This window comes from Chiloscyllium plagiosum, unplaced genomic scaffold (assembly GCF_037043375.1).
Source record: "Chiloscyllium plagiosum isolate Xiang-an unplaced genomic scaffold, Cpla_swu_hap1 HiC_scaffold_6, whole genome shotgun sequence".
Taxonomy (NCBI): Eukaryota; Metazoa; Chordata; class Chondrichthyes; order Orectolobiformes; family Hemiscylliidae; genus Chiloscyllium; species Chiloscyllium plagiosum.
Window position 1 is genome coordinate 70,996,467 of NW_028270144.1, and position 14,167 is coordinate 71,010,633.

Consider the following 14,167-nt stretch of genomic DNA (forward strand, 5'->3'; position numbering starts at 1 on the left):
ATCTGAACAGGTTGATTAAAAATACTTGTAGTCAGATACAGTCCAAAAGTAGTTCATTTCAGGCTCTTGTGGCATAGTGTTAGTGGCACTGTCTGTGAGCCAGAAGGTCTGGGTTCAAGTCCCACCTACCAGATATGTACAATGTGTCTGAGCATGTTGACTAAAAATGTTTAAAGTTAGCTGCAGTGTAAGGTTCCATCTATACAAGTTGAACAATGTTTTAATGTTCTCAACTTAACAATGCATCTCTGCACATTCGTGTCACATTTCCATTTCCTGTTTTCACTATCTTTTTTTTTATCATATTTCCAGGGGGTGCTAATTGACATAAAGGTTGCAAAACTATAGCAACACAGTTGGGATCCTGCTGCCCATGGCATGCGAGTGTTTGGCAACCCTTGTGGACAAGTTGGCAGCTGCCCTGGAGAGTTAGGTGCAGTACACAGACTCTGCTGGACATGTGCATAAACCTGAACTCCATTTCTCCAACTATTTGTGCCCAGCACCAACAGTAAGGCAATAGGGGGCTAAGAGACCTCAACTTCACTGCAGATGCCTCCTCCTCACTAGGAGACAGGGCTGTGCCAGTAGGCACACAGATGGAGGTGGAATGCTCTCAGGACACTCCTGGGGTGGACAAACCTTCCACCATTTCCTCCCCCCCCCCACCCAACCACAGACACGCATCCTGGCATCCTAAGCAATGTGGGGGCGGGGGTACCTGCTTTTGGGAGGACATGTTCAGCATATCTGAACCTTCTAGACACACACATACTTCTGGGGTTGCCCAACCAAAACCCTAAATTCTACAGGTTCCACCATAGGGCAGGCTTCCTCCACCCCAAGAGCAGACCCTAGGGTTGTGCTGAGAGATAACAGAAGGGAGAGAAAGAAGAGTGCACTGAGAGCACATAGGTGGTGCAGGTGCCATTTCATTGTCAATCTGTTTCCACTTCTGTTAATACATAAAAAGTTTTCAACATTAGCTGTCTGAGCAAAGGTCTGACCAACAACATGCATAACTTTGAAGATACAGAGCCCGACCGGTGCTTTGTGTTGCATGAGGTTCTGTAGTCCCAGTATAAAGTGAGCAGCACCTGCACCACATGCAGGCTATGGGGAATGGAAGGTGCTTGCTACTTTGGCAATTAGCTCTATGGGGTAAAGTATATTAAAACACAATGCAATGTGAGACAGCATAGGAACAAAGTGAGTGAGCACTGAAATCTATCCTGGTTGAATCTATGAGCTGGATAGCAAGTGTCCTTGCAGCAACAGTGCAATGAAAGGTGCTGGTGCACACAAAAGTGCAGCATTGAAGTGCAGGACAGTACTGTAAATGTGCCGTAAGGTTAAACTAGGTAAACAGCATATTTACATGCAACTAAGTCTGTAGTACCCATCTGATTGTGGAAATCCTTTGACTGTCTTTCCCTGTTTCAGTGAGGTCTCTTTCTTCCACAGACACTCTTTGCTCGAGACAGTGTCCGCTCAACTACTTGAGAACCTCTGGCCAGTACCCTCCCTCACTGTCAGTAAAATCTGGTATGTTTCAGATGTCACGTTTCATGGATAGGTTGTGAAAGTGCCCATTGCCTGTGGTATGTGCCTTGAAATGTTGGTGCCAATTGTCCAAAGTGGAGGTCCAGAGGATCTCAGTGAGCTGCAGTCACCCGGAAACTGCTCCCACTTACTTGTCAGGAATTATTGCTGTTTAGTTTCTTTCCAGCAGGTGGGAGAATGGTTTGGAGATGCCGGTGTTGGACTGGCGTGTACAAAGTTAAAAATCACAAAACACCAGGTTATAATCCAACAGGTTTAATTGGAAGCACTAGCTTTCAGAGCGCCGCTCCTTCATCAGGTGGTTGAGTGGCACTCTGAAAGCTAGTGCTTCCAATTAAACCTGTTGGACTATAACCTGGTGTTGTGTGATTTTTAACATGGGAGAATGGGAAACTATTATAATGAGGTCAGATTCACTAATATTGAATTGAATTGAATTTATTGTCACGTGTACCAAGGCACAGTGAAAAGCTTTGTCTTGCAAGCAATACAGGCAGATCACAGAGTTAAGTAGCATGGATAAGTAAATAATAGGTAAACAATGGCAAAAAACAAAAACAGTAACTAAACAATGGCACTTGCCACTGACTTTGAAGAAAGCTATTCATAAAGATCTACAGATCTTTGGGAGTTAGTTCACCCGTTTCCTAACAGCAGCAGCAGTGAATCAGCAAGGAGCCAACCAAATTGGGATAGTTTCACAGAAAGTTTAAAACACTCAATATCATTCACTTTTAAATGAAAATTTCAGCCACTGAAATATGTTTGGATTAAGATAGAAACTAAACTAAAGATAAGCAAACTTTAGAAAAATTAAAGGCACAATGGAGATATTTGACATTCCACAAATATAACATTAGCTTTTCGGGGTCTCTCAAGATGTCTGAAAGTAATTATGAGGTTAGAAAATCTAGTTGCATCTCATTAGCAGTGAAAGTTACAACAGGAATGGAAGGTCAAAGTCCAAGAATTCAATTCAGTTGATTTCTAATGATTGTGTTAGGGGGTGAGTGTGTGTTTGTGCATTGGGTACATCAATGTGGAGAATGTCAAATCACTGGAAATAGCGTTCAGTTTTCTGCATCATTCTGTGCATTTGTGGACTCCCAAAGTTGCTGTCAGCTTTGTTGGAGTAAAGGTGTTGAATGCCAACTATTTCAACTTCATTATCACAAACCAATCCAATGTAGCTGTTTGACAAGTTTAATTCCCAATTATTTTCCTCTCTGTTATACTTTAGTGGTTTAAAGTATATTTGATTTGAAACAAATTTGTATCCCTAAGTATACAAGGATAAATCTTATGTTTTGTTTTCAAATTACATACAACCTAGGAGAGCTGGGTTGATGTTTAAAGTTTTAGTTTAGTCACTTAAGGGAAACTTGTGAACAGATTATGGCAGAATGTGTTGATCGTGAGCTCTTTATCTTTGATTTTCTATCCATTGTTGATAACGGAAGAAACATGGGCAGAGTTTTTTGAAATGTTACATGCTGCATACAAAGTGCTGTCAATGATTTAGGATCTTGGATAGTTGTGATATTGATGCAGAAGTGCAGATTAAATTCTTGCAAGGAAAGTTTGGCAAGATAATTTATAATATTAAAGTTTATATATGTTTGTATTCAATCTTTCGGTGTTTTGTAACTCTTTTCTATTAACCCTGAAACTAAATATTGGTTTGTTTGTTTAAATGTTGTATTGAGGATGGAAATATTAAATACACTTTGTTGAATAGTACATACTCTCTCACTATTCCTGAGGACTTTTTCCTCCTTTATTACACTTACATTGTAAATTTAGTAAAATGTAGTTGCCAGGTGTCGCATTTCTGTTATCATATCAGATGAATATTGATAGAAAACTACTGAAGTTTCTCTGCATAAACCCTTGAGTTAATAAGTTTCCTGAGCATTTAGGAGAACCGTTTTCTAGCATTGGGACTCCACCTACTTTACATCTGATACATGTTCCCTTGAATTGACCATGATTTACTACAAGATCATCAAACATCATTCACATGGTGCCACAGCAACAACACAATATCATTTGCTTCATTTTCCAGAAATTGTGTTGGATGCAATCAAGCTGAAATTCACCTCTAACTCCATCAGATTGGAGGATGTGGAATAGTATGAGCAATAACTTGGATGACTATCCTAACTTGGATAATCACTTTTGTAAAATTCTTCACTGTAATAAAAATGCACTGTTAAGATACAGGTCAATAAACCAACTGAAACTTGCATTTCTATGCATTAAGATCTGCAGAAGCACATGATTCCTTCCTTGGTTTGCAGCTAGCCAAGTACCAAACAACAGTTAATCAGCAGAAACATTCAACTGAATAGCTTCATTACAAAATTTGAACTGGGGCAAGAAAGAGAAGATTATCCACAGAATTCCTTAAAATGGTGCCTGTAGAGACATGCAGTTGCAATGTTAACAATTCAGTGGGAGTCTGCAAGGTTATTGCTTATTTTAGATGCTGAGAAAGGAGGAAGTGAGGGGAGGTTTTCAGAGCATTTAATTTACTCTTTTCACACACTGTAAATAACGTGCACACTAAGAATTCTACTTATGGTGCTATAAGCAGTTTGCTAAATTTGTATAATTTATGCTTTAGCTGAAAGATAATTTAACAAATTCCACAATATCTATCCATTTGGCTGAAAAGCAGAACAATCTTTTTGACAGGCTGCAACATGAGTGAGCTGAGAGCACTGTCTGTTCTGTCCAATAGCAGTTTCAGGTTTCTGAGAAACACATGATAGCAAATAATATAATCTATAACTATCATTCTTTTTGTCTCTGACACACCACCAGTGATAAGACCAAGTAATGTATAGGTGACATTCCCTGAAACATTGTATTATTTTAAAATCAAAATAATACCTTCAAAGTAGATGAAATATTAAGGACCAGAAATTGGGCTCACTTGTGACCATGCTGGGGCACCAGCAGGGTCCTTTGGGATCCAAAGTGATGTACACAATGTATTTTTGGGACAAATCACTGGACATTAGCTTAGTGAGGGTAACAGTTCAAAGGTGTAAATGCAGTGATCCATTGCTAGAGATATGTTTTATTTTATTCTTTCATGGGATGTTTGTGTCGCAGGCAAGACCAACATTTGTTACCCATCCCTAATTGCCCTTGTACTGAGAGGTTTGCTAGGACCAGGAGACCAGGCTGGGTAAGGATGGCAGAACTTCTTCCAAAAGGACAGTAGAGAACTTGATTTTTTTTTTTGAAACAATTAATGTCAGTTGACAAAATCATCATCAATGAAATTGGCTTGAACAATCCAAGACGTATTAATTGAACTTAAATTGCAACAGCCGCATGGTGGGATTCAAACCCAAGTTGTCACAATATAAGTTGGATTTCTATTGCATTGACATTACTCCTGCAAGACCATCTCCCAGTATATATAGCTGGTATACATGGTCATGGTCTCATTCTGTATGCAACATTGACATAGTGTCAGCAGTGCCATTTTGGAGCTCAATGTTCCAGCAAATATTCTTTTCTAACTTTACACATCTAAACACTTGTTAAGCAGCATAAAGGATGCACACAATGCTATTAATGGACCCTGTAAAATTAATAAGAATTAATTACTTGTGTAAGTTTCAAGTGTGTTTTGTCAACTGCCTTTAATTGCTAATTGAGTTCATTTGGTTATTGGTATATTTTTGCAAGTGTTATTGTTTTCTATAGTTGCATCAAGTTGCAAAAGTATACAGGGAGACTTATGGCAAATACTGATGGAACTTCTGTTGATTTCAATGCTTCTAAATGAACCAGTTGCCCCTGGTCACAGCTGCACTAGTGGACATTGTTCTTAAAATACTGTAGGATTCAGCTTATGTTTCAATTTTAGTTATGGTTCAGCTATGTAATTTGTAATCAAGGCATTAATACTATATTCCGTTTAATTATTGTGAATGAAAGTCACTGACATCAAGCGGTTCTTTGTCTGTGGGTGCATGACTGTGTCATTAAAATCCTCTATTAACTAGGAGGTATTTTAACTAAAAGATATTGATAGCTTTGGAATCCTGAACATTTAACTGAAGATTTAACACAAACTGTGGCTTGTAAGAATTAATAAGCTTTAAGTGGTTAAGTGCACAGAAAGAAAGTGAAGGTAGAAGAACAACTTCAGTCAGTACACCCAGTCAACCAGAAGTCACAAGTTGGTGTTTAGAAGTGAACCACTTTAATCACTGCATTATTAAATATCATTACTTTCTATTTAGTAGTAGTGCTGAAAATGTGTTGCTGGAAAAGCGCAGCAGGTCAGGCAGCATCCAAGGAGCAGGAGAATCGACGTTTTGGGCATGAGCCCTTCTTCGGGATTGCAGATCTCCAGCATCTGCAGTCCTCACTTTCTCCTATTTAGTAGTAGTTTCTACTTAATAAATTCTTCTGTGAAACTTCTGAATGCATACTAATACCTGGAAATGGTCATCTATCTAGTTGGAACTGGCAAGTCTTTGGATTTGTTCTATCAAACTCTCTATAATGGAATTGGCTTAAGTCTTAAAAATAAAAATTTATTGAACTCTTCAGATCTTGCAATACAGCATAATTTGGAAAATGAATAGAGACCACACATAGCATCACAAGCTGCTGGAAGAGGACGTGGGAGAAAGACTTACATTGGGAGTTTAACTTTAATGTGAATCTCTCTATTTATCGATAGCTAGCTACTTTTCATTTTCTCTTGACAGTGACGTGGAATGAGTACATCGCTTTGTTAAAATCACAGCTTTCCTTGGTGCAGGCTGTCATTGGCTACATGGCTTTGTTGATGTTGCTTGTCAACACTGACAAGTACCAGTACCAAAAACAAATCTATTCCCCAACATCCAACTAGTGTGTTATTATAGCAATACCACACTGTACTATCATGCAAGTCATTGCTTAGCAGTCAACTATATTTCAGCTGTTATGGCAAGCTAAAGAATGGTTATTAGGAATTGCAGGATCCCACAGATGATGTGGCTGATATTCTGGTACATGTGCAGAACTAACAAAGAAAATTGCTGAGGGCAGAGCAGTAGATGTGATCTATATGGACTTCAGTAAGTCATTCAACAAGGTTCCCCATGGGAGACTGATTAGCAAGGTTAGATCTCATGGTATACAGGGAGAACTAGTCATTTGGATACAGAGCTGGCTCAAAGGTAGAAGACAGAGGGTGGTGGTGGAGGGTTGTTTTTCAGACTGGAGGCCTGTGACCAGTGGAATGCCACAAGGATCGGTGCGGGGTCCCCTATTTTTTGTCATTTACATAAATGATTTGAATGCGAGCATAAGAGGTACAGTTAGTAAGTTTGCAGATGACACCAAAATTGGAGGTATAGTGGACAGTGAAGAGGGTTACCTCAGATTACAACAGGATCTGGACCAGATGGAGTTTAATTCAGATAAATGCGAGGTGCTGCATTTTGGGAAAGCAAATCTTAGCAGGACTTACACACTTAATGGTAAGGTCCTAGGGAGTGGTGCTGAACAGAGAGACCTTGGAGTGCAGGTTCATAGCTCCTTGAAAGTGGAGTTGCAGGTAGATAGGATAGTGAAGAAGGCATTTGGTATTCTTTCCTTTATTGGTCAGAGTATTGAGTACAGGAGTTGGGAGGTCATGTTGCGGCTGTACAGGACATTGGTTAGGCCATTGTTGAAATATTGTGTGCAATTCTGGTCTCCTTCCTATCGGAAAGATGTTGTGAAACTTGAAAGGGTTCAGAAAAGATTTACAAGGATGTTGCCAGGGTTGGAGGCTTTGAGCTATAGGGAGAAGCTGAACAGGCTGGGGCTGTTTTCCCTGGAGCGCCGGAGGCTGAGGGATGACCTTATTGAGGTTTACAAAATTATGAGGGGCATGGATAGAATAAATAGACAAAGTATTTTCCCTGGGGCGGGGGAGTCCAGAACTAGAGGGCATAGGTTTAGGGTGAGAGGAGAAAGATATAAAAGAGACCTAAGGGGCAACCTTTTCACTCAGAGGGTGGTATGTGTACGGAATGAGCTGCCAGAGGATGTGGTGGAGGCTGGTACAATTGCAACATTTAAGAGGCATTTGGATGGGTATATGAATAGGAAGGGTTTGGAGGGATATGGGCCGGGTGCTGGCAGGTGGGACTAGATTGGGTTGGGATATCTGGTCTGTTTCCATGCTGTACATCTCTATGACTCTATGACTTGCAAAGAAAGCTATGCTCCCATATAAGATGTGGTCAAGCAGACCATACCATGCTGAAATAGTGGTTCCACTGCAAGCTACATTGTGGAAGATTCCGCCACTACATGGTGGAGTGGGTGTCAAGATTTGTGGTGATTTGCTGCGTAGTCTTACATTTTAAGGAACAGCAGTCACAGTAGAGACAGTTACAGGGCCAGCACTCGGAACTTGGAACATGAGGTCGAAGACAACCTAAGCAGTAACTGGATTGGCTCCTTCCTGCCGAATTTGTCCATGATGATTGTGTGATTCCAGTCATCACAACTCTAATTCCCTTCACCAACCAAACATTCCTTACCTTCTGTCTGTCGCTGACCATCAGAGTGTTCATTTGTCTACAATGCAAGAATAAAAGTCAGCATAGAATATATATTCCATGCATTTTCATCACCACTGTTTTCTTGCCTGAACGAGCAATGGTACATGGATAAGGTTGGGGTACTGGGAGGGATTAGATAAGAGGGTCATGCGTAAATCATCTATAAATTGTAAATCATAAGAAGGGGTGGGATGTGGGGGAGGTTGGATGTAAAAAGCAGGATTAAGATTGAGGAGAATGCAAACAGGCTTGGAGAATGACGATGAGTTCAAGGTTTAGAAGCGACAGCTGACAATTGCATAATTTTGTAATCTTTGATGGTTTCAGTTACACCTGCACAATTAGCATCCCAATAATGGCCAGCACCATCTCACCCAGGTAGAAAATGCAGGTATGCCTGGCCCCTCCTGTTATCTCCTGCTGGTTTTGGTTGTTTCTGCCTTTTCCTGCAAGAGAGGAGGAAATACGTTAATGAGTATGGTGCAATGTGTTTAGCTGATTTGGCTGAATGGCTGACAGTGTCAAACTGTGATGAGGTTTTGAGTAGTGAACCACTGTGAGGTTAAAGTGAGTATGTGAATCTTATGTATCAGTCCTCATTAGTAGAGGTGATTGGTAGGTGAACCATAACAGGATGGTGAATTGAGCAATTTCTGAGGCTTTTAATGCAATTGGTAGGATACAACATTTGAAGAGATATTAACTGACCTTGACCACTCATGTGATATCTTTGAACTCTTAAATGTTTTCTGGGTCAGATTTATTTCTGGTACCATTGCCAGCACTTGCTTATGTGACAGTTCACCTCCCCTTTGAAACAGCATAGGCTAGTTTTAAGCATGAAGGCTAGCTTTAAGTAGTGTTCACCCATTCATGATTTTGCCCTCCCTTCAAATATTCAGCAGCAAGATTAGCCGTGATTTAACTTTGATATTATTCAGATGCGCAGGCAGCATGAAGTTGGAAAGAAGTCAATGGGTACAAGGTAAATACACATTATAATCCCTGCGTTCATTTTTGAAAGCTATTCAAATTAGCACCTTTGTTTTGTTTAGTATGCTGGTAATGAGCAGCCCTCAAAATAGTTGCACTGATTTATTACTTCGTGGGCTGAACTTCATATCATTGACAAGGAAGTGCAAGTCATAAAATTATGTATAGGAGGAAACAAAAATCCTCTTTGGTACACAACATGGGACATTTATTAGACATAAGTGTTAAGAAAACAGTTAATGAACACAAATGACAACAATCTGTTAAATTAAATAGTTGATTAGATATTTGGGAGTGTGATTTTGTGTTGAAAGTTACACTGGAGTTTCTTTTTCATTTTATAGAGACCATTAAGTAGAAGAACTAATGGATGAAGATGACAAGGACAAGGCAAAGAGGTGAGATTTTATTAAGCCTTAGAAAAATATAAAAATAGACATTGCGTTTCAAGTTGTTTTGTTTCAAATTTAAATTGTTTCATGCGTTGTTTACTCATTTCTTCTCCACTTTCTTTGCTGGTCTTGTGAAGTTCCTTTAGAAAATTTGTTTGAATGAGCATTGCAGTCTTCCCAAAGAAGAAATAGTACTTTTTTTGCAAATTTATATGTTTACAAGATGTGGGCATTTAGACATCTAGGCCAGCATTTATTGCCTGTCTCTAATTGCACTCGATTAAGTGTGGGGGATTGTTGCTGCTTTGAACTGCTGCCGTCCACAGGGTACAAGGTAGATGCACAATATGATTAGGAAGGGATTTCCAAAACTTTGACACAGTGATAGTGAAAGAATGACAATACAGTTCAGGATGCTGTGTGGTTTCGAGGGGAAGTTGTAGACGGCTGGGCTCACATACAGATGCAGCCATTATCCTTCTAGGTAGTAGAGGCTGTGAATTGGGAAGGTGCATTTTACAGTAACAATTAGAAACAAATGACTTACATTTATTTAGCCCCTATCATCAGTTCAGGTTATTCCAATATACTTTAAATCCAATCCAGTACTTTTATTGAATTGTTGCCACTATTGTAGTGTAGGAAATGCGGCAGCCAATCTGCACACAATCATCTCTAAATGAGATAATGACTGGATAAATTATTTTATTTGTTGAACGATAAATATGAACCTGAACAGAAGGGTTAACTTCCATGTTCTATTTAAAAATGTTGTGTGGTGTGTTTTTTGCATCTACCTGAGAAAAGCAGATGGAGCTTTGGTTTAAAGTCTTATCTGAAACATGACACCTCTGGTGATGCAGTACTCCCTTTATGTATTAGAGTTTTATGTTCAAACCTCTGAAGTAGATGTGATCCTGTAGCATTCTGACCTAAAGCAAGAGTGCTGTAAACTGAGCTAAGGCTGATCTATAACTTGGCTTATTAACTTCAACATCAGTAAGCCACACAATCAGAGTGAGGGAGACTTCAATGGAGTAAGACTGAGACGAACTGAGTCACTGGGAATTTGGGTCAAAGTGAGAATTCAGAGTAGAGTAAATGTCAAAATCAGAGTCAGTAGAATCAATAGCTTTTAAAGAAATTAAAATAGCCTTGCTAGAATAGCCTTGCAGGTAACTTGATAGTGGCAGTTATCCATCAAGCTGAAATTCCTTGCCTGAATTAGATGCTGATTACTGTAGCAGGAAATGAAGAAAAACAAGTTATTCATCACAGCTCTCTAGAGAAAAAGTGCTTCTTTATAATGCACAAAGTAAGGGAAACTGCTCTTTGTTCTTCTGTTCTTATGAATTTGTCAGAGTGTGACTGAGATAGAATGAGTAACTGGGAATTTGGATCAAAGTGAGAATTTAGGTAGCGTGAGAAAGAGACACCTTAATTAAAGTTAACTCCAAGAGGGTGGGTATATGAATAGGAAGATTTTGGAGGGATATAGGCCAGGTGCTGGCAGGTGGGACTAGATTGGGTTGGGACATCTGGTCGGCATGGACGGGTTGGACCAAATGGTCTTTTTCAGTGCTGTACATCTTTATGACTCTATGACTCTAAATAAAGTCTCTAGAGTGAGAGGAGAGCAGGAGAGGAAATAAGGACCTGATTGAGATGGCTACTTGGACTGAGACCAATGACAGCATAGTGTCATGAGTGCTGTGAAAGCAGCTGATTCATGAGTAGGTTTGGTCAGTATTTCCAATCTTTAAAGTGATATTTGGGTATTTAGTCTTTGTTCTCAAGTCTCAACCTTCTTTATTTTGAAAAATAGCTTGTTAAGTTTTCAAAGTAAGTCCATACTAATTCTAAAGCTAACAAATAGTTTTGTTTAGAATTCCAGGATAACAGGTTAGGATGGCTAAATGGAGTCACATCCTGCAGTATGTGTGAAGTCATGTACACATCATGTGTCCTAGACAAACACATCTGCAGGAAGTGTTACTGGCTTCACAAGTTTGTGCAGCAGTCACTATTGTATATCTATGGTAGGGAGGACTGTATTGACAGAAAGGTGGGCACACTGAAGAATCAAACATACAGGAGGAGAGGGAATGGGTAATACCAGGCAGTCTAAGAAAACTGAGCATGTACTGCATGAATCTCCTGAACCTATCATGCTTTCTAATCAAAAATAGAAATTGTTAGCAAAACTTAGCAAGTCTATCAGCTTCTGTGGGAAGAAAGCAGAATTAACTTTGAGTTGGGTGACTCTTCATCAGAATGTTCTGCTTTTTGTTTTATTTTGCACTTTCTAATCAGTTTTCCAATTTGGAAGCTGGTGAGTGATGATTCCTCAGGAGAATAAAACCAGCTACAAACCCATGGTACCGCTGGAGACTCAGCTGTATAACAGGGGAGGAAAAAGAATGGAAGTGCAATAATGATAGGAGATTCCATAGTCAGGGGACTGGACAGGCATTTTTGTGACAGTAATAGTGACTCCAGGATGGTGTGTTACCTTTTTGGTGCCAGGGTCAAGAATGTCATGGAACAGCTGCACAATATGATGTGAGAGGGGGATCAGCCAGTGGTTATGGTTCACATTGACACAAACAATATAGGAAGATGGACGATGTCCTGATGTATTTTGGGAAATTAGGAAGAAAGTTGCAACATTTTTACTCAAAAGGAACCTTTGAAATTCTATACCACAGAGGGCTGAGGAATTTGAGGTTTTAGCAGTTTTCTTTGTCTTTGAGTATGTTTAAGGTAAAGATGGATAGAATTCTGATTACCTGTGGCATACAGGTTCATGGGGATGAATTTTGTTTAAAAACATTGACGTGTTCAATCAACCATGATCATATTGAATGGCAAGTATGTTCAAATAGCCTACTCCTTTCCTTATTTCCAAAGATTGAATGTACAAAGTAATTAATGACAAATTTCTTGAAAGGTGTTTGATATGTTATTGCATGGAACAGTGAAAGAACAGGGAAGTCTGATTTGAATACACAACCCAGTTTAAAGTGAGCATCAGTGCAGGCAAAATGAGACAAATGGATGCTGTTAGTGCCAACATTTCTATGTCTCTTTGTTCTTCATTTATTTCTATTGTATAAAAATATCACATTCTCTTCAGGTAAGAAGTTCTTTTCAGTGCACATCATTTCATTTCTTCACTTGATGATGCTTACCAGGGAAAGTAGTTCATGAAGATGGCCTGTAAACAGAAATTCTTGATAGCCCTCCATGATACCTATAATTACAGGCAAATAAAGTATTTTGCAAAGTGCATATCTGTTCATCATAAACTATTGTAACAGTTCTTGATAGGCTTTTAAGAAAACCTAATTTTTGCTGGTCGTAGAACATAGAACATTACTGCGCAGTACAGGCCCTTCAGCCCTCGATGTTGCTCCAACCTGTGAAAATAATCTGATGCCCATCTAACCTACACCGTTCCATTATTATCCATATGTATGTCCAATGCCCATTAAATGCCCTTAACATCGGTGAGTCTACAACTGTTGCAGGCAGGCTGTTCCATGCCCCTACTACTTTGAGTGAAGAAACTACCCTTCATATCTGCCCTAAATCTCAAAGTTTGTGAGAAGATTTGTAGCTCGGGTGCTCGTTGCTGTGGTTCTGTTCGCCGAACTGGAAGTTTTTGTTGCAAACATTTCGTCCCCTGTCTAGGTGACATCCTCAGTGCTTGGGAGCCTCCTGTGAAGCGCTTCTGTGGTGTTTCCTCCGGCATTTATAGTGGCCTGTCCCTGCCGCTTCCGGTTGTCAGTTTCAGCTGTCCGCTGTAGTGGCCGGTATGTTGGGTCCAGGTCTATGTGTTTGTTGATGGAGTTTGTGGATGAGTGCCATGCTTCTAGGAATTCCCTGGCTGTTCTTTGTTTCGCTTGCCCTATAATGGTAGTGTTGTCCCAGTCAAATTCATGTTGCTTGTCATCTGCGTGTGTGGCTACTAGGGATAGCTGGTCGTGTCGTTTCGTGGCTAGTTGATGTTCGTGGATGCGGATCGTTAGCTGTCTTCCTATTTGTCCTATATAGTGTTTTGTGCAGTCTTTGCATGGGATTTTGTACACTACATTAGTTTTGCTCATGCTGGGTATCGGGTCCTTCGTTCTGGTGAGTTGTTGTCTGAGAGTGGCTGTTGGTTTGTGTGCTGTTATAAGTCCTAGTGGTCGCAGTAATCTGGCTATCATTTCAGAGATGTTCTTGATGTATGGTAGTGTGGCTAGTCCTTTGGGTTGCGGCATGTCCTCGTTCTGTTGTCTTTCCCTTAGGCAACTGTTGATGAAATTGCGAGGATACCGGTTTTTGGCGAATACCTTGTATAGGTGTTCCTCTTCCTCTTTTTGCAGTTCTGGTGTGCTGCAGTGTGTTGTGGCCCTTTTGAATAGTGTCTTGATACAACTTCGTTTGTGTGTATTGGGGTGGTTTCTTTCATAGTTCAGGACTTGGTCTGTGTGTGTTGCTTTCCTGTGTACCTTAGTGGTGAATTCTCCATTTGGTGTTCTCTGTACCCTCACGTCTAGGAATGGGAGTTGGTTGTCCTTTTCTTCCTCTCTTGTGAATCGGATTCCTGTGAGTGTGGAGTTGATGATCCGGTGTGTTTTCTCTATTTCCGTGTTTTTAATG

The 14,167-nt window shown here is 40.0% G+C and overlaps 1 protein-coding gene across 8 annotated transcripts in view; it reads left to right on the plus strand.

The window, feature by feature from the left end:
• Positions 1–14,167, plus strand: part of LOC122550643 (neuronal PAS domain-containing protein 2-like) — a 122,124-nt gene that overhangs the window by 33,239 nt on the left and 74,718 nt on the right. For 4 of the 8 annotated variants that reach the window (XM_087988096.1, XM_087988095.1, XM_043691704.2 and 1 more), the window contains one exon: positions 9,473–9,526. In XM_087988096.1, coding sequence (XP_087844222.1) covers positions 9,495–9,526 — 32 coding nt within the window. In that variant the 5' untranslated portion in view covers positions 9,473–9,494. Of the gene's footprint in view, positions 1–1,526; positions 1,546–4,709; positions 4,760–9,101; positions 9,121–9,472; positions 9,527–14,167 lie in introns of those variants that run through there. The other 4 variants (XM_087988097.1, XM_043691705.2, XM_043691706.2 and 1 more) reach the window with 4 other exon arrangements.